This window comes from Zingiber officinale, chromosome 7B, assembly GCF_018446385.1.
Source record: "Zingiber officinale cultivar Zhangliang chromosome 7B, Zo_v1.1, whole genome shotgun sequence".
In the NCBI taxonomy this organism is placed as follows: Eukaryota; Viridiplantae; Streptophyta; class Magnoliopsida; order Zingiberales; family Zingiberaceae; genus Zingiber; species Zingiber officinale.
In genome coordinates this window covers 75,519,710-75,540,223 of record NC_055999.1, presented here as the reverse complement: position 1 = coordinate 75,540,223, position 20,514 = coordinate 75,519,710, and the positions used below count along the sequence as shown (strand labels likewise).

General features: G+C 36.6%; 2 protein-coding genes across 23 annotated transcripts; both read left to right on the top strand.

Annotated features, from left to right (window-relative positions):
- The first annotated feature begins 279 nt into the window (after positions 1–279).
- On the top strand, positions 280–13,311 carry LOC122006036 (probable E3 ubiquitin-protein ligase HIP1). Of its 22 annotated transcripts, none has more exons than XM_042561336.1 (11): positions 280–499; positions 4,234–7,000; positions 7,110–7,471; positions 7,547–7,564; positions 7,911–7,985; positions 11,027–11,128; positions 11,214–11,912; positions 12,019–12,395; positions 12,499–12,597; positions 12,673–12,816; positions 12,901–13,311. In XM_042561336.1, the coding sequence occupies exons 5-11, from the start codon at positions 7,961–7,963 to the stop codon at positions 13,045–13,047; spliced, it is 1,593 nt and encodes a 530-aa protein (XP_042417270.1). In that variant the 5' UTR covers positions 280–499; positions 4,234–7,000; positions 7,110–7,471; positions 7,547–7,564; positions 7,911–7,960; the 3' UTR covers positions 13,048–13,311. The 22 variants fall into 22 exon arrangements, with proteins under 22 accessions (XP_042417270.1, XP_042417273.1, XP_042417279.1 ...); XM_042561339.1 differs by having other exon boundaries at positions 7,902–7,985; XM_042561345.1 differs by adding an exon at positions 3,950–4,007 and having other exon boundaries at positions 4,234–4,318; positions 6,950–7,000; positions 7,110–7,985.
- Positions 13,312–15,796: 2,485 nt separating this feature from the next.
- On the top strand, positions 15,797–18,830 carry LOC122006035 (protein trichome birefringence-like 28). The gene is made up of 5 exons (XM_042561332.1): positions 15,797–16,575; positions 16,646–16,817; positions 16,908–17,107; positions 17,167–17,322; positions 18,336–18,830. Exons 1-5 carry the CDS (start codon positions 15,947–15,949, stop codon positions 18,715–18,717), a joined length of 1,539 nt encoding a protein of 512 aa, XP_042417266.1. The 5' UTR covers positions 15,797–15,946; the 3' UTR covers positions 18,718–18,830.
- The last annotated feature ends 1,684 nt before the right edge of the window (positions 18,831–20,514 follow it).

The window sequence follows — 20,514 nt, the reverse complement described above, 5'->3', positions numbered from 1 at the left end:
TTAATTATTTCTCTTTTAAGCGATAAGTATTTTCAGTAAAATAAATTTGATTATCATATTCTCATACTCAATTTTTTTTTTATTTAAACAAAAGTATTTGACGGACACACATAAGCAGGACAGAGTGTTAGACCGCACTAAACCCAAGTTCGGCCTAGACCGGACCCGGTCGCACCTCGCCCCGGTTGGGCATCCAGTCTCATTTGCCACGTGTCTTCGAAATCTTTTCCTTTTTGCCCTGTTCTTCCTGACAGCGACGGGTACGGTGTATATAGACAAAGACGAAAGGGGGAAGAAACAGTGCGGAAGGCGTGGGAGAACGTTTTACTCGCTTTCTCTCCCCAATTTAATCGGTTCTTCTCTTCTCCTTTCCTCTCCTCTTCGATCATTTCCTCTTCTCGACGCGCGTTGATCCGATCGACGCTTCGTCGCGCGCACAAAAGAGATCGTCGATTCGTCACCTGATTTATATTTGTCGTTCGTTAATCAAACCCACTCGGTACATGTTTCCCTACGTTTGTTTCTTCCTTTTGAATTGCTTCTGTAGTTTATTGATTGTTTTCCCTTATCTGTGTTGATTTATTTTGTTTACTGGTAACCGAATGGAATTTTAATCGCTCGCCGTGGATGAGGTCTTTACCGTCCTTATTTCCTTTTGTTGCTAGTTTATGCTTTTCATGTGTTGAGAATTTGGATAATGAATAAAGGGAAGCCCAAATTTGTTTGGGATTTATATGGATCGTTAGTATTTCATTTTCTTGCCGGAATTTCCAGTTGTTTCTGGGGCTGGGAAGTCCATTTATCGGTTTATGCAATTTTGATGTCTTATATAATTAAAAGACTGAAGAAGATTTTGATGTCGCTGCATTTTTGTATTTTCCAGGTTTGAACTACCCATAGTGTTAGTAAATTAAAGTACATTCATGCGCTGCTTATCTGAATACTTAAGACTGTGTCGTAGTTGACTTCTAACTTTAATTCTTCTTAGTTTCCTAGGATTGTTGACATAAGAGTCTATATTGCCAAAGCTTTTACGAATCGGCTTTGTCATGTCACAACAGTGTCTGACTGACTCATCATTCTTGGAAGGAGGGTATATGTTGACAACAAGTAATTTGAGAAAATTAATTAAGGGAATTATCCGTACTGATAAGTCCAAGGAAGGAGAATGTTTCCAACTGATTTCCCCTTAGAATGTTTCCATTGGGAAGAGGCAGAATGTTTTCTCACCCTCTCCCTTCTATCCTGCCATTTCTGCCCAAGGAAATAGTTGGAGGCAGTGACTAGCGCCTGGAGAAGCTTATCCCCAAGTGAGTTTTCTTCTGCTGCCCCTTCCCTGCATAAACTTAACCCTAATGAAAATTGGAAACCTTGATGCATAGTCCATATCTCAAAATCTACAAGAGTAAACTTTTATCATTGCTAACAAAGCTCCATTTAGTTCCTTATCAGTGCAGAAATCAACCCCATATAATCAATCCTATGTTAGAAGACCAGGAAGCATCACAATTTATGCAGTGTTCCAATGTCATGGTCATTTTAAGGTGAAAGCAATTTATTTCTGTTCTGTAATAATAAAGGTCTCATGTTTAAGAAATAAAATTGATCAATATATTTGAAGGCTACTGCATTTGTTTAACATATCCCATTATTAAGCTTCCTTAATTCCCTAGGAAATTAGACATAAGAGACAATCTCTTCAACACTTGCATCATTTGTTACGTCTTCTCCTTCAAGCTATGTCCCAAGTATTCATGTACTCAAACTTTTGATGTCTTACCCAGTTCCAACAAACTCCAATATTTGCCTAAAGTCAGCTAAACCAGAGCAGAGTATAAATAAGATCTGCATCCTCTACAATCCTGCTTCCTAGTTGAGTTGAATTTTGTTAGTCTGAGAGGCAACCCATCCAGAGGCTTCAAAGGAAGAACTTTGAACTACTCTAAACTTTGACATGCTGTTCCAAACTTTTGTACTATGTTAAAAATTATCTCAATTGTCATCGCTTCATCAGTTCTAGTTAAAACAGTATTATTTCCTTTGGTACCTTACACCACGCTCACCTTTCTGGATTTGGATACCTTTGTAGATATATTTTTCAATTTCTTGACAGTTTCTTCACCTGAAACTCAAGTTCAGAAATCAGTCATTCATTTCCAGTAATAATATTGGAATGCATCAATACATGTTATTAACAGCAATAAATTGAGAATTTAAGTTATTTTTTATTTTAAAAATGTATTTAAGTATTCTTTTTCAGATTTCTGTCGTAGAATGTGATACATTCAAATTTTGTATTTAGAATCTTGATTTATCTTATGGGCATTGATGGCATTTTAGGGGATACATTCTAGTAGCATCAGGCCTAGGTAGCTTGTGTTAAAATTTGTGCAAACCTATGAACATGTAGCCAACTCAATAGTTGGGACAAACACAGATTGATGATGAAGACAATATTCTAGCACCATCTCTTGAGTCATGACAACTGGTTATTTAAGTTGAGTAGTAAAAGTGTGATTGTCTATGTTAACATAGTATTTTTTTTTTTTCTCGTTGAGAGTAAGTAGGCAATTTACTTTTTTCATAAAGTCATACAAATTGTGTCCCTAGGTAAGGTTATGCACTATTGTTTAAAAAATAATGTTATGGCTTACTATTGTTAATAACATCCTTGAGCTACAATATCAAAATAGAAATGATCAATCCATTAAGTTGTATATGACATGTATTCTCATGGAAAATAACAAGGACGCCTGCTTATTTTCTTTTGCAAAAAAATTTGGAACTTGTACAGATTCTCTTGTAAAACATGAATTCTAAAACATGAATTGACATTTCTGGTTAACTTGCTAGAAGAAAATCATAAAACCAAGCAAGAGCTGAGCCAAGTTTCAGGCTCCAACTCATTCAAGACAGTGCCTGCGGAATCAGTGCTTGCGGTATGTTGAAGGAGGATAAGGGGAAGGAGAAGAGTGCAAGTGTCAATGTTGTTGAAGGAAGAGGAAGAAGAGTAGGAAAGGACTTATCTGGGCCAACACACATAGGGAGGAGCTAGAATTTCAGCATGGCTTTGATGCAGAGGATTAATGCAGAGAGAGGAGTCAATGCAAGTGCTTGTGAGATAGCTATTCTATGAGATTGTGATGCTATGCTGATTGCATTACTGTGATGGTTGATGTGCAAAGGTGCTCATGTGGAGAAGGGGAGAGAGAAGCTAGTGTTGGTGTTTGAAGGGGGAGGAGAGGAGCGTGTGCCGTGCATGCGAAGGTTCTCTAACTCACAAGTGCCAACTATTTCATGTGTCGACTGATGGGCAGAATGAAGTATTTTGCAAATGCTGACCGACAAGGAACTAGACTTAAAACTAGGGCTCATAGATTCATGAACATGGATAAGTTCTATTTTTGTTTAATTTGGTTTAATCCAAAAAAGTCTTCTCTTTCCAACTATTAATTTCTAGGGCACTTGGATTGACTATCTTAATATTATCCATTGTCATAGGAACATTCTTATTCTTGTACAAACTAAATATGAAAAAGAACCATCTTCTATTTCAATGATTTCTACTTTAGTCAATTTAATCATGTATGTGTCCATTGTATGATGTGATTAAACTGCATAGTTATGGCTGTAACAGATGCAATTAAACCTTCTATTGACAGATTGTGGATTGTGGTTTTCCATCTTTAGCTTTATAAGTACAATGCTTGACAGAAATGTTTTTGAGATTTATTAGAACTTGGAAGCTGGAATATTGCGTTATCAACAAATAATCCCTAGTTTATTCACTCAACCAAGTGATGAATCTCTTGCTCTGATGTCTGTTGGGCACATTAGGCTTAACAAAACTTTACAAATTGGTTGATGCTCGACTAATATGCAATTTATTGGTCAATTCACACATAAGCTGCTTTGGCACTAGTTTGTACAAAAAATTCTTGTTATGCAGAATATGTGGTGGTTGGTGGTTTGAATGCCGAACACCGAAGATATTGTTGGGTAAACAGGTAAAGTCTGTTAGCTTATCTTGATGGGTTCTTCAATGATATACTATCTTTTTCTATTAAAATCAGTAATTCCATAGTAGCTAATCCTAAATCCTAGACATCTTAGATTAATAGTTTGTTTGAAGAGAGATTTATCCTCAATTGTAGTTCTTAGGTTAACCTCATTGGGTTGGGTTACTAAGTAACATTCTGACCATATTCAACTGAACTATCACTGCTATTGCAGGCACTTTGTTGACCTTAGTGGGTCATGAAGAAGAGGATATGGAATTGTCAATTCTCGTCATCACTTTCTACCATGAGCAGATAAGGTTTTGAGGCTTTGCAATATTGATCCTGGGTTTTGGATTTCTATCCCTATGAGATTGTGATGTACAGGCAACAGTGGTTCTATTTGAAAATATATTTGATTGGGCCTTCAACTATTATGTCTAGAAAGGGATTTAAGTCAGGGTTGCACTATAGAATCCCGTAGGTATCTCGTCTATCTTGACTCACAAACATTTGGCATAGATGAGGTCAATTGCATCAATGATGATAGTCATGGATCATTACAAAAATCATGTGATGCTGCTGCAATAAAGATGGTTTTGAGGTTAATTTCCTCTGGTTGTCTTCATAATTCTTTGTAAATCTGAAGGAGAAACAACTTTCATATCTATCTACTGACTTGTTACAGTAATTCAGACCTTGGATCTATCTGATTCTTCACATGTATATGCTTGTATAGCATAGCTGGAGCCAATGGCTAAGGAAAGCATTAAACTTTCAGGTCTCTCTTAGCATATCTTTAGGTGAACTAAATGAATTGTCCTGGATGAACTAATTTTGGCTGGCTTGTAGGCCATGACAGTGGAATGGCAATAAATGTTGAGGTTCTTCTTGTAGTTGTCATGATTTATACTTTCTTCTGTTCGACTGGTGTAAGAATCAACATACAAGAATTATTAACAGGGCAGTGGAAGGGCATAACAAGACCAGGTGAACTTGAAGAAATGGAGACTTGTCTTGTAAAAGATGTCTTTTGGAGCCTATAGCTAATTGTTTATAACTCAGAGTGCAACAGGCCATCATAATATTATTATGTAATATTGCATAAATCTTTTTTTTTGGGTGCTGCAATCCATTAGGAAGTATCCTACTGAGCTATCATGTGAGCCACCACATGATGTCTGCTTGGACTTGCTTCATATAGAAGGCTGTTTTGTCTTCTTTGTTTATGTAGAGGTGACATACTGTACAATGTAAATGAGGTTTGTTACAGAAGTATACTGATAGAAGTTTGAAATTTAAATCTGCACAGTAGTAATGTTCTTGGCATGTTATTTAAATGATCTTGAAAATGGATCTTCAAGGTATTTCACACTTCCCATGGTTCTGCCAGACAGCATAGTCAATAATCATAATCTAGTCAGCCTTCAAAATAGAGTAGCTGCTAAGACTCTTCTTTTTTTTTATTAGCTGGACATTTATTAGAGCATTATCCTGCTATTGTTCACAGCAAGTGTGGTGATGAGGCCTATCAAAGTACACAGTATATACTGACATCATTTATGGGGAGTGTTATCTTGAACGAAACTCATGTTGAGAACTCATATTTGTTGTCTGCTGACCATTTCTGTTTTATTCTTTCCAAGTTCCAAACATTGACGGTCATTCCAACTTTGTATGCATGGTATGCACTGCTGTTGTTTGATTTAGTGAAGTTTATCATCAAAGAAACTCTTTGTCAAGAACTTATGTCCTTTCTAGTCACCATATTTTATTCTTCCCAAGTTCCAACATTCACAATGACATTCCACCTATATATAAAATGTATATTAGACAGGTAAGTATGATTCAGTTACCAAGAACCTGTATTTGAAGTTACATTGTAAAGTAACACTATCATTCATGAATGATAATTACATATGTTTATAGAATCAACATAAACATAAACACTCTTAAAGTGACTTACTCCATCCAGATAACTAATTTTATCATATTTTTATCTAACACTTCAAGCAGGACCATAGATACTATGTATGTGTAGTTTGTTACATGACCTGGAGAAACTCTCATAGGATAAACATAATTAGACACAGCAATATTGAAACAAAAATGTAATAGTCACACATAACTGAAACAGAAATTTATGTATGGAATATTGGGTCGGATAATTTCATAAAGGATAATTACATATGTTTATATGTGCACTCATAAAAATAACTAATTCTATCTAAACCACAGCCATAGGATAATGACCTATTTGAACATCATTGATTCCTAACCATTCGTAGATATCGTCACTCTTAACCTTAAATAACATCACGGAACAAAAAAGGGCAGGGCATAAAGTGGAAGCTTTATAAGAGAGGCATTCCAGAAGTGTAATGAAGGATTAAGGGGAAGGAAAATCTAGAGAGGTAGATGGAAAAAAGGTTTGATGTCTGTCATCTACCCACTATATTCACTATATTATGCTGCTACCCAATGAAAAGATAGTCGTATCTGGTTGTTGTTTGTCATAGCTATATTCTCCACTATTTCTTGTAGGATGGATGTGAAGGATGAATTAGATTTGCCTGCCTTTTAGTAGTTACAGGAGGGATGTACTTGTACTGGTTAAATAAATATTTACATAGTGGTTTCGCCTAAGCCTATCAGAATCCAAATCATATACAGCAGCATAGTTGATTCCATCAATTAATGATACTGCATATATGCCTATGCAATGTGATGAAACCATGCTGACGAGCAGACGCTTGTGTCTCTGCACCAACTGTAGACCACTTCTTTTAATATGAACTATTTAAACATTGACTATGAACCTATCATTTTATTTCTAGGCACACTTATGAGAAATGATTAAGATTTATGATTAAACGCATTGATTATTTCTAGAATGACAGGATGCATATCATTCACCCACACATTCAAGCTAATATTGTTAAGTTATATAGGAGGAGAGAAGACTATTTTTGAGCAACAAAACAGATAACACATAAAACAAAGTGAGTATAAGATAGAAAAAGTTTGAACATGTTTGGTATTGTGGTACATTCTTGTTTTCCTAGTGTGGCATGCATAAGCATGATATTATTCCTTCTTGTACTTTCTTAGAAGCAAGTTCAGAGGTTGATGGTTACGCCACAATGAAGTTATGTTTATTCAGTTTCTGGTCAGTTATTTTCATTGAGGTATGTATTCTATGATCCTAGTTCTACACCAAAGTAGTGCTACAAAAATGCTTTTTTATGTAGATAAAACTTATCATAATGATAAACCAATAGCCAATGCATCTAGAACTGGGACCTCAACAACATATCATGCTGCTTGGTATTTGTTTTATTAGATATAGGATGTACCAGTGCATGGTCCAGGATCCTTGAATGGAAAAATGATCAAATAAATTTTCTTCATGGATATGCTGTAATGTTATGGAATTGTCAAATTGATCTACGATTACGTCATGTCAGATATTTGTGAGTACTCAACACAATGATATTTGCAGTACAAAATTACTTTACAGGTCTTTTGATAATTTCTCTATGATACAGACTTGCAGGTGGTTCAGGGTATGCATCAACTGATTTCTTTCAGGTTCTTTTGTAATTTGTGATAAGGACATTTAGGGTCCAATTACTTGGATGAAATATGTGAGGGAAAATATCACAAAATTACATAGGGATTCTCTATTATTTATTTATATTTTGTGATCTTTTCCCTCTTTTCTCTCATATATTCCATCCAAAGAATCGAATCCTTAGTCCTGCAAGGTAGACTGCACTGCATGTGTACCAGTTGTGACAATTGCATTAGTAGTCCAAAATAGAGCATTGATCATAGCTTTAATTTATTCACTTTTATTGGCCTAGTTTTTTTAATATTAAATATTGGTTTAAAATACTCTAGCTCTTCCAGAATTTAGAGGTTTTCTCCTTGAGGTAGGCTGAGTATAAGAAATCATCCAGATGCAAAATAGCTATAAGCACAAAGGTATGTTGTCAGACATTTTTATTATTTCACCATGTTCTAGTAGTCAACATCTTTGAATAGTTGATGGCACATCTAGTTTCAAATAAGTTCAATAAAATACAAAAATTCTACTATCCTCTTTGGTTACTAATCCAAAATCTTCATTTATTTTTGGATTCTCTACCAATTCACTAAGTACTCATTAAATATCCTCCAAATAGTATATCTAGTATTCATCATAGTGCCTATAATATCTTCATCTAGGATTTCACCTTTTGCAGAATAGTATTCATCATAGTGCCTATAATATCTTCATCTAGATATGTGTTCCTTTAATCAGGCAATCTTATTTGTGGGTCATGAGTATTGGTAGCATTTAATGTTTCATGCCTTGATACCAATCTAATAAATTAATTTCCAACTTTATTTTAATTGAAAGTTGTCTGTGTGTGCAACAGTAAAGCTAAGAACTTCAGAATAAGCTGGACTTTTATAATTTAGATTTTCTCTTTGGAGATGTAAGTTGAGAGTTTTTTTAACCTTATAAGGAGAGTTGAGCCAACTCTGCATTATCTTCTTTGTTAACTAATACTTACCTTGTGGAAATAAAACTTCATTCATAGTAAGTTCTGCATTGCTCAATACATGTTGTCAAGACATTTAGTGTTTTGAATTGGCTAATCTATATTTAATATAGAAGGGGAGCCTTGACGTAATGGTAAAGTTGTTGTCATACGATCTTGAGGTCACGGGTTCGAGTCGTGAAAATAACCACTTACAAAATGCAAAGTAAGGTTGCGCCAATGTGCTCTGACCTTTCTTCAGGACCCTATTTCGTGCATCGGGATGTCTTTTTAATCTATATATTTAATATGTATCTCAATTGATAAGTGCACTAAAATAGGAGGTGGTTCAAAATATGGATACAAGTAGGTCTTGGATCTCTTATTGATTGATCACTATATGATGTATTAAACCCATAATAGTATGAAGGATGTCAGCATGCTGAAATTTGATCATGGATTTAAGTATTAATTTATGTAATACTTATATATTGGTGTGCCATGGAGGCGAATCAAACTCACATTGAGATCTACTATCACTTGTTGCAGTTATGAGGCTAAACAATTCGTACAATGAAATAAATGATCTCTCACACAGAATAAAAACTCACAAAGAAGAAATGTTATTATGATTAATAGCAGGGGGTCAAGGCCATTTTTAAAAGACCGTAACCCATACAAAAATTTGTAAATAAACTATAATATTCAAGAATGTCTATAGGAGTTAATCATACTCTTGATAAAATAGTTATCATAAAAATTTGTAAATAAACTATAATTTTCAAGAATATCCATAGGACTTAGTCATGCTCTTAATAAGATAGTTATTATTTCAAAAACTACCTTATATAACCTTTTCTTCTAAAACAAGAGAATACTAGAATAGTCAGTATGTGTGTCTGACATTAGCTCAATATAAATTTTAGTACAGGGGCAAATAGTTGAAAAGGGAACTAACTCCCTAGGCTTATAAGCTCTAAAGCCATAAATGATAACAAAAAGATACAACTAACAAAAATTTTAGTTAAATCTTTTAATTGTGAAATGAATATCTTGCATTCTTATTGCATGATGGCTGATTTGTTCAATTTTTTCTTTGATATTTCATGATAAGATTAAGAAATATTGTAAGTCTAAGTTCTGATTTGTAGCATGTTGAGTATATTTGTAAAGAGCACAAATTGGTCAAAAAGAGGGAAAAAATAAACAATAATTTTTTAGAAATTTAGAGAAATTTTAGGATTTTTATTAAATTTCGAAGTCAATTTGATTCTTTTAGGTTAAAGTTGGGCAAAATTGGCGCAAGCTATGCTCAATCTGACATGTGGACCAAGCCCTTGTTGCCCAACCCAACTCATCGTCCATGCCGACCTGACACGACATGACTCGATCTTTGGTGGGTCATGTCGAGCAAAACTCAAGACTTTACTGGGTTGGGTTGCAAGTAGCTTAACCTATTTGACACCTCTAATGTGGGATAAATAAGCTCCTAACCCACCTACTCTAACACTAAAAAAAATTGTAGGGTGAAAGTGAATCAAAACACACAGATATAATAATAATTGATGCATTATGGTTGATAAACTTAAGTGAATCTGGACTAGAGCACAAATGAAAATATTATTATGTAAAGTAGATTGAAAATAAACTAAAAAATATTCAAGGAAGAAATAATCTGAAACCTAATGGACTCAATCAAATTAGTAAATAATCCATAATTACTAACTAAGAATGGAACCAAATTTGGTTAAACTTCTACCAAAGTTGTCTCACATTTAAAACCCAAATTGAGACAAAGGAACTTTAACAAGATGGAACCCAATTTAAGACATTTAAACCTAATATATGTCTAGTGCCAAATAATTACTAAATTTAACTTGAAATTTGGGTCAATTAGAGACTTGATATGACAATAACTGTCTTATATAAAGTGTTAAATACAAGATTAAATACATAACTATGAACAATGTTGGGTACCTTTGTCACTCCCATCCTAAATGGATAAAGTATTTATACTTTATATAACATAGTTAATGTCATATCAAATCTCTAATTGACCCAAATTTCAAATTAAATTTAGTAATTATTTGGAACTAGACATATATTAGGTTTAAATGTCTTAAATTGGGTTCCATCTTGTTCAAGTTCCTTTGTCTCAATTTGGGCTGAAACTAAGGTTTGTGTTACTTAATACAGCTAATTCACAGTGGCTACACGAGTGGAATATGTTTTATTGCCGTTTTCCAATTGGTTTTGATTCTGGACAGAAACATAACAAATTTAAACGGTCTTTGTTGACACCTTAGTAATGTGCTTATTGTCTCTATTTTGTGACTTCCATAATTAACTGATTTCATTTAGACTTCCAAATTTTATACCTAGTTTTACTCGTTTCTGTGGCCATTTTCCCACCTATTTCATTTCACCTTAAGGCTGTATCCATGCATGAAGCCCTATTTTCTCTTTTCCTGAAGCTAACTTACCTTTTGATGGAAACAGGTAGTATGGACCAGAGGCACTCAAGTCATCCAAGTCACATGTACAAAACGGATCGTGAGAGGATGCAGAATCATCAGCAGCATGATCATCAGTTGAACTTGGGTGATATACACATTTTGATGCACTATCATGCATATTTTTACTCTGAAAAGTTGGAAATCGTCAAGTAACATGATTTTGGTTTCAGGAAATTCTTCTATGTTTCCAGTGGAAAATACTGGAACCAATGGAGTGAACCTGGTCACTCATTTCAACCCTCATTTGGGGCCATATAACCATCAATCTGGCAATTTTCATTGTCAGGTTCCAGCGAATGTGCCAGCTAATGCAGAAACATCTTATGATGAATATACACATTTTCCTTATGGTGGAATCATTAGTCAACATCCACAACATACTATGCAGCATGGATTTTTGCATAACCAATATGCAATGGGGGATATTAGGAGGAATGCCAATCCAGTCATTCAAATGGAGTATGAACGAGCACCTTATAAAAGAAAAGATCCCGCAAACTTCATGTTTCCTCAAAGGGAAAACAGAAACAAATATTACCATGCTGGAAGTTCTTCCAATGCAACAACTTCAACTGAAATTTCACAGGCAAAACCTACTTATGATTCACAGCGCTGGCCTTGTGATCCTGCTAGCTTTATTCATAGTTGTAGTAGTCATGATTCATCAAATTCTAGGAATGCTTCTCAGAGAAACGTTAGGAGTCGGTATGATACAACTATTCACTTGGAGAACATCTCATCTGGAATCAGATCAAGTACCAACTTATCTCATCAAGTTCAATCAATTACAATTACTCCAAATGCCAACATGGGAGGCCAGTGGAATCATGACATATTTATAAATCCTAATACGAGGTCCTCTTCTTCAGGTTTGTTTAAATTTGAGTAGTTTAGTATTATTTTTTGCATAACACAATGTTCTCTTTTGAAAATGCTAATACAAATTTATGTTTTAATTGATTTATTAAATTGCAGAAACTAGCTCCTTCAATCATGATATCAACCATAGTTTTGTTGCAAACTGTGGCACCACTAACAATATGGACATTAGTGGAGGCTACCGCTCCATTCTGCCGATGCAGTATGGTGACTCATCACGAGGTAGGATGGTGTCTCTAAGTATCCATGATCAGCGAACAGCTCACGGAGTGAATCCTAGCTACATGGCCATGGATTTAGCAATAACACAAGATTCCAGATTGCAGAGAGTGGAATCTGCTGTGCGCGCCATGCGTCCAACTGCATTGTCACTAGTTCATCGGAATAATGGGAGATATGGAAGAACAAGTCGTTCTAACAGAGTCCTTTCATTCTTGGACGAGGATGCTTCTCGTATTAGTCAGATGGCCGAGGTCAGAATTTCAGTAACTTATGACTTATCATGTTCTTTCAGCTCCAGGAGCATATATGTGTTTGTTACCATAAACACTGCTCTCATGCAAATTGACGCTGCAGGGAGTAGCTGTGATGGATCACTCTGCCTTTTACCATCCAATGCATTTTATTGATCAACACCGAGGTATGCGACTGGACATAGACAACATGAGCTATGAGGTAATTAATTGCATCTTCAATCTCCTGTTCTTTTCTGTGTTCATAGTTCCTGAAATATCCTATTATTTCGTACAGGAATTGCTTGCTTTGGAGGAGAGAATAGGCTATGTGAGTGTTGGTTTATCTGTAGATGCCATCAGAAGTTGCTTGAGGGAGACACTTTTCTGCTCGGATCAGACTGAAGATGACCATGAAGAAGATGGCTGCCCAATATGCCTGGTAAGTTAACGCAGAACCTACTGAATTTAAATCTGGTACACTTTTTTGTTCTAACTCTAGCATCTGGTATGTCTTGCAAAATAGGAAGAATATAAAGATCGCGAAACTCTTGGGCAATTGAACTGCAAACACATTTTCCATTCCAGTTGTGTAAAGAAGTGGCTGCTGATCAAGAACATCTGCCCGATCTGCAAAGCCTCTGCTCTGGAAGACGCTTCAAAGGAAAAATAGAAATAAACAATCACACACGAAAGGCCTTGAACAATCGCACACAAAGTCTTCATGTCGTCACAATAACTTGTAAATATATCGTGTTGTACTTGCAGCAGCTTCTAATGAAGCATTCATTCAGTGTAGGAACATACTAGTCTCCGTCACAGGGAATTCTTGAAATTGTTTTCTGATTCAAAAGCTACAAGAACCATGTATTGCTCCTCTTTCTCCGGAGATGTGGAGTGTAAACAATAGGGCTATGATGATGTCAGAATTTCATAATGCTTATTGTACCGAGCGGTTCGAAGAAGTGAGTCCTCGAATTCTACATAGTAGAACTTAGCGTTCGACAGAGAAATCATCTGAAGGAGGATGACTTGTTAGAACTTTATTAATCTTCAAGCCTCAGACTGTCTAAACATTCATCCTCTGCCATATGCTAGGTGAATAACTTTTTTTTTTAACCAATTTTATAATCATCCCTGACCTACCTCATCTTTTGTCCGCTTAAATTATAAATTTCATTACTTATCAAATCTCCAAATCGACTATGACGAGGAACTCTTTTGGAATCTAAATTTAAAATTCTCCTATGTACACTGAAAGACTAAGGGGATGTTTGGTTCTCTCCTAGGAATCGGAATGTGAATGAGTATCATAGTATTATGAAATGGGAATGGGTATGAGTTTGGGTATCATTTTTAAAAAATGATGTTTGGTTAGTTAAATATTTTAAATCGGAATAAACCTAAATTTTCTTTTTTACCTTTACAGGAAAATAAAAAAAAAATTAGATGGGAGAGAAAGTTGAATGTGAGAGAAACATACGATAAGAGAAAATGATGAGAGAGAAAGTGTGATAGGAAAAAATGAAGAGAGAGAAAGTATGATGAGAGAAAATGAAACAGTGAGGAGAGGGAAAGTATGATGAGAGAGAAAGTGGGTTGAGAGAGAAAGAGTGATGGGGAAAAAATAAAGAGAGAGAAAGTGTGATGAGAGAAAATGAGAGACTGAGTAGAGAGAAAGTATGATGAGAGAGAAAATGTGCTAAAAGAGAAAGAGTGATGGAAAAAAATGAAGAGAGAAAAAGTATTACGAGAGAAAATGAAAGAGTGAGGAGAGGGAAAGTATGATGAGAGAGAAAGTGGATTGAGAGAGAATGAGTGATGGGAAAAAATGAAAAGATAAAATGAGAGACTGGAGAGAGAGAAAGTATGATGAGAGAGAAAGTGCGCTGAGAGAAAAAGTGTGATTAGAGAAAATAAGGAGAGAGAGTGTGATGAGAGAGAATGAAGAGAGATAAAGTATGATTAAAGAAAATGAGGAGAGAGTATGCTGAGAGAGATTGAGGAGAGAGAAAGTATGATGAAAAAATAAGGAGAAAGTGTGTAATGGGAGAGAAAGTGTGATGGAAGAAAATGAAGAGAGAGAAAATGGTAGACAATGTGTGATGAGAGAGAAAGAGAAGAGAGAAAATATGTTGAGAGAGAAAATGTGATGATAAAATAGGGAGAGAGAAAATATGATGAGAGAAAATAAGAAGAGAGAGTGTGAAATTAAAAAAAATTGAACAAATACACTAAGGGTATTTTTGTCCAAAACTAAAGAGAGAGAGTGAGTTTCATCCAAATTCAGGGAGGTGGTGGGTTTCATCCATACCCAAGTTTTTGGGGTTCATTCCAAAATCTTGATTCCATTCCCATCAACCAAACACAAGGTTTGGAAATGAATCCATTCCCTAATTCCCAAACCCATAAATCAAACGCCACCTAAGAACTGTTTAAAGTTTATACCTGTCGAGCTATCATTCAAGTATTCGTGATTTGATTTTTAATTATGATATATTTGTATGGATTTTTGACTTCTGGGTCATTCGTCACGAGCTCTTTTTGATTTATTTTGACGGTCGGTGGAAAAATTGTGGGGCCAAATCGGTTATTCAAAATTTAGTATTACCTGGTTCATTATTTTTTAAATTTATAATGGAATTTCATGGGACGGACTATGAGAAATTTAGGATGAGTGCAATTATTTTTTATTACAATGAATTTAGAACATGAGCCTCTATAAGTTGAGGTAGTTGGTACAAATGTTTACTCCAATAAATCTCAGGATTATTTCTCAACGGATATAAAATATCTTATTGAATCTGTTGTGCTAACAAAATGCCTCTCTCCCATGATTTAGATATTTGTCTCTAAATATTGGGTTCATGATACTAAATTGTTTGAGATGAACGGTAGCGTGTCTACTCTAATACATCTAGAACTTACATAGATTTGAAACTAAATCCGAAATATATTGACATTGAGGATTTATAAAAATCAAACTCGTAGTTTCGGAGAAGAAATACATTAAAGATTAAAACATCGCTAATGGAAAATAACTAATTATATACCGGACAGTTTAACTAAAAATGTATATTTTAAAAATACTTTAAAAATCAATAATATAATATAAAAATTTAGAAAATTAATTACAGCCCCAAATCAGACGCAAAACGGAAAACGGCTGTCTGACGATGCAGTCGGGAATACTCTGCATCAAGTCCTTTTCGTCCCAGTAGCAAGAGAGCTCCAATTGCATCATATTCTCGCATCGCAATTGGTTGTCCTTTCCATTGCTCATCCGTCGAATCATGCAGATCCACATGTGACATGCCACGTTGATTCCGTTTGTGCGCCATGGATGACCGAACCATGAATTTAATTTTGGAGAAGGAAGAGTTGATGATCAGAGAAAGATAAACTAACTCCACACCTACCGCGTATTATAATGGAAGAAATAAAGCCTCCTCTCTCCTCCCTCCATCGCCATCGATAGTTAAAACTAGCTCAACCATACAACCTGCTCCATCGCCTCTTCTTGGTGAATTGCTGGTCTTCGTCTTCGTCTATCACCAGCTAGCTGTGGCGATATGCTGAACGGAGTTGTGCTTTCCCTCAGGCGGAAGACGCCAGTGACCTCCGCGAAGCACGCGGGGACGCCCAACATCCGGCGAGGGGGCAACTTGCATGTCCTTCTTGTGGTCGGGATGCTAGCCGTCTTCGCCTTGGTCATGTATGGTGAGGACGTCAGTACCCTTGCTGACCACCCCGTCGCCCGGCGCAGGACGGAGGAGTACTTCTCGCCGGACGAGGTGTCCCCTGGTCGGCTTGTTACGACCCGGCTGAGTCACCGCGGCGACGGTGAGGCGGAGGGGGAGAAGAGGGGAAATGAGAGCGAGGAGGCAGTGGTGGCTGTGCAGGAACGGCTCATCACGGTCGACGGGGCGGCGGCCAATGGAGAAGTGAATGCGACCACGTCAGTTCAAGAAACGGCCGACGACGAGGCGGCCTCCGAAGTGCCCAACGTGCCAGTGGTCGGCGTGCCGGAGACGTGTGATCTGACTACCGGCGAGTGGGTGTATGACGACGTGAACTACCCTCTGTACCGGGAGGAGCAGTGCGAGTTCGTGTCGACGCAGATGGCGTGCTTGAAGAACGGAAGGAAGGAGGACGCGTACCAGAAGTGGCGGTGGCAGCCCAAAGACTGCTCCTTGCCAAGGTACGGCCACCGGAACCGAACAATTTCCGATAAAAAGTTTTTTATCCCGATCACAACTTTGTTCGTCAAGGTTCGACGCCAAACTGCTGCTGGAGCGGCTGCGCGGCAAGCGGCTGATGTTCGTCGGCGACTCTCTGAACCGGAACCAGTGGGAGTCGATGGTGTGCATGGTGCAGTCGGCGATCCCGCCGGGGAAGAAGGGGCTCCAACGGGACGGCTCTCGTATAATCTTCATCACGGAGGTTGTGGTTAAAGATCCAATTTTGATTAATAAATCAGGTTAATTTATTAATAAACCGAGCTCTAAGCGCTTCAAAATCCAATCTTGACAGGAATACAACGCGACGGTGGAATTCTACTGGGCGCCGTTCCTGGTGGAGTCGAACTCCGACGACCCACGCATCCACAGCATCCGCGATCGGATCATAAGGCCGGAGGCGATCGAGAAGCACGCGGCGCACTGGAAGGGAGTCGACTACCTCGTCTTCAACACCTACATTTGGTGGATGAATACGGAGGCGATGAAAGTCCGGTGAGTAGCCGAACGCAATTAATTTTCCGGCGATGAATAGACTAATTACTATTCAACAGGAAGAGCTCGGCGACGAACTGGACGGAGTACGAAGAGGTGGCGAGGCCACGAGCGTACGAGAGAGTTCTCCAAACGTGGTCCCGTTGGCTGGACGACAACGTGGACCCTTCTCGTACCGTCGTGTTCTTCATGAGCATGTCTCCTCTCCATTTCAGGTGAAAACTAAAGAATTTTGTCTATTTATTTCGACATTCCCAGAACTTATTTGTTGGAATTCTCAAAATACCACTTAATTTTTACATTTATTTTTCATTTTACCCCTCCTCGTAACTAAGATACTGTATTTAAAGAAATCAACACCACTATGTTGATTAAATATTAATACCATTGTGATATTGAAATTAACTATTATGATGTTGATGCCTAAAAAATCAATAACACTTTAGTATTGATTTTCAAAAATAAATATCACAATGATATTTTGAAAACTAACCTCTTAGTGGTGTTGATTTTCAACAGTAATACTGTTCTTTGAAATATAACATCATTATAGTCTTTTTGAAATACAACACCGTAATAATTGACAAAAGATGCACAATGAGAACATGCTCCTAAGAAATCTTAAAGTTAAATATGTCTTTTAAAAATTCCATAAGTTTAAGTGCAACCTTTGTTAAATACAATACAATCACGTATTGGTAAGAAACAATAAATACAGCTCCACCTTGAACACGTGCATGAATCAAAGAACACGCAAGCCCCCACGGGCGGGATCAGCCGGTTATGACATGATATTCTTGCATCATGAGTCGGGAGGTCGAAGGTCTGCGGCAGCAATTACGATAACATCAATATCTGTCCGTGCTAAACACCTAAGATCGTCATGTCATAGCTGGGCCCGTATTCACCGTGATTTACTCCCTCTCATACTTGTGGGGCCGGGGTGAGGGGGCCGCTGGGTTGACGGTTCCAACCTTTTGCATCATGAATCAAAGAACACGCGGATATTTGGTACCAATAAAATTAAAAAAGAAAAAAATAGAGAACACACGGATATGGTTTCCCTTTTTTCCTGTTGAAATTTCTGAGGCTGCTATCGTCGTCAATCCCGGCTGTCTGCTTAATTTCTCTTATTGGACACCTCTGCGATTTGTTTTTTTTTTCTGCAAATGTTTTTGGTGGATTGAGGATGTTGATTGGTTTGGTGAAATGGGCGGCGGCGGTGCAGGGGATCTGACTGGGGGAGCACTGAGGGGGTCAAGTGCGCCAGGGAGACGACGCCGCTGAGGAACATGACCGGAATATTCCTGGGAACGGACATGGGGATGTTCGAGCAGGCGAAGAGGGCGGCGCGGTCGACGGAGCGGGTGCCTGTCGCCTTCGTTGACATCACGACCATGTCGGAGTTCCGGAAGGACGCGCACACGTCCGTGTACACGACGCGCCAGGGAGCGGTGATGACGCCGGAGCAGCAGGCCAACCCCGCCGTCTACGCCGACTGCATCCACTGGTGCGTGCCGGGCCTCCCGGACGTGTGGAATCAGTTACTGTATGCCAGGATCACCTCGGCCGCCGCCACCGCCGGCGGCGCTTCCGCCCAGCGACGGTGAGGGAGGCAGTTGAATTATAAATAGCTTGGACTATTCTTTATTTTTATAATCAAGTATTTGGTGTCTGACACGTTGCGTGTCATGGACTTTCCTGGTTAATTGTATCATATTATTTTTAAAAATAAAAAATTTCATAAAAAACTTATTAATATTTTAATTAAATTATTTATTTAACTCGTGCATACCTATTTATATGTCCATATAATATTTGGTGAGGTGATAAAGTAAATCCCCCCCTTCTTCTCCCATTCAAATCCTGTTTCTACCCTTTTTGTTTTTCCTTTGATTTTTTTTCTTTGATTTAATTATTATTTAGTTTTAGTTTTTTAATTAATTTTGTTTATTATTTTTCATTAATACTTATATATTTTTTTTATTTATTAATTTTTTTTTAGTTTTATTTTTTTAATTAATTTTGTTTATTATTTTTTCATTAATACTTATATATATTTTAAAATTTTATTTAATTTTTATTTAGATTTATTTTTTTAATTAATTTTATTTATTATTTTTTCATTAATACTTATATATATATATTTTAAATTTTATTTAGTTTTATTTTTTAATTAATTTTATTTATTATTTTTTTAATTTTTTTTTAATTTTTATTTAGTTTTATTTCTTTAATCAATTTTGTTTATTATTTTTTTATCAAATTTTTTTATTTTATATAATTTTTAACATATGCCAGAATCTCTCCCTTCTTTTAAATTATCTTTTTGATTCAGCACTTAAATTGTCCTCATCCAACTTTTGACACATGTTAGAACCTTCTCTAATTTTAAATCATCTCTCCCTCTAACCCTTACACATGACATATGTCAGAATCTCTCACCCTCTTTAAATTACCTATCCTCCAACCATTGACACATGTCAAAACACCCCTCTCTTTAAATTACTCCTCTTCAACGCTTGACATATGTTAGAACCTCTCCTCCCTTTAAATTATCCCCATTCCAACCCTTGATATATGTCAAAATCTCTCATCCCTTTAAATTACCCCCCTTCCAACCCTTGACACATCTCAAAATCTCTCATCACTTTAAATGATCCTCCTTCCAACTCTTGACACATGTCAAAACCTCCCCTCCCCTTAAATTACCCACCTATCACTCTTGACACATGTCAAAATCTCTCCCTTTAAATCCTCCTCTCACACTTCATTTTTAGTCACTCTTCATTCACACCTCCCTCCACTGCTATCTTCCTCTCAACCTCTCCTTCTCTCTTCCTAAAACATAGTTATCTTCTTAGTCATTACTCTTCGTAATTCATAGAAGGAAACTATGAATGACTATTTGGGTTTATTTTCAGATAGTTGGTCAATTGAGAATGATGTTCCTAGTGGAGATATCTCCAACAACAATCACGATTATACAGTCAAATTTACCACATATCAGGTTAGTTATTATTATTGTTTTATGCATATTCATTATTTATTTTATAAGTAGAGAAATTATATTAAGATTGGTAATGTCATACTTATATCGTTGTTATATTTTTTTATATAGATATTTAAAAATAGAGAAGATATGATAAATTGGGTAAAGACAATTGGTCTGAAGAATAGTATTGTCGTGGTTATTAAAAATTCTGCTAATTTAAAAGGTGGCAAGCTACTAAAGTGTCATCTTATGTGTGACAGAGGTGGAAAATACAAACCGTCACGATATCTAGTTGATGGACAATCCTTAAAAGGAAATACTGGGACTAAAAAATATAAATGCTCATTTGAGCTGCGAGGTATACCAATACCTTCAGATGATGTGATATGGGGTTTAAGGGTTGTCTGTGATT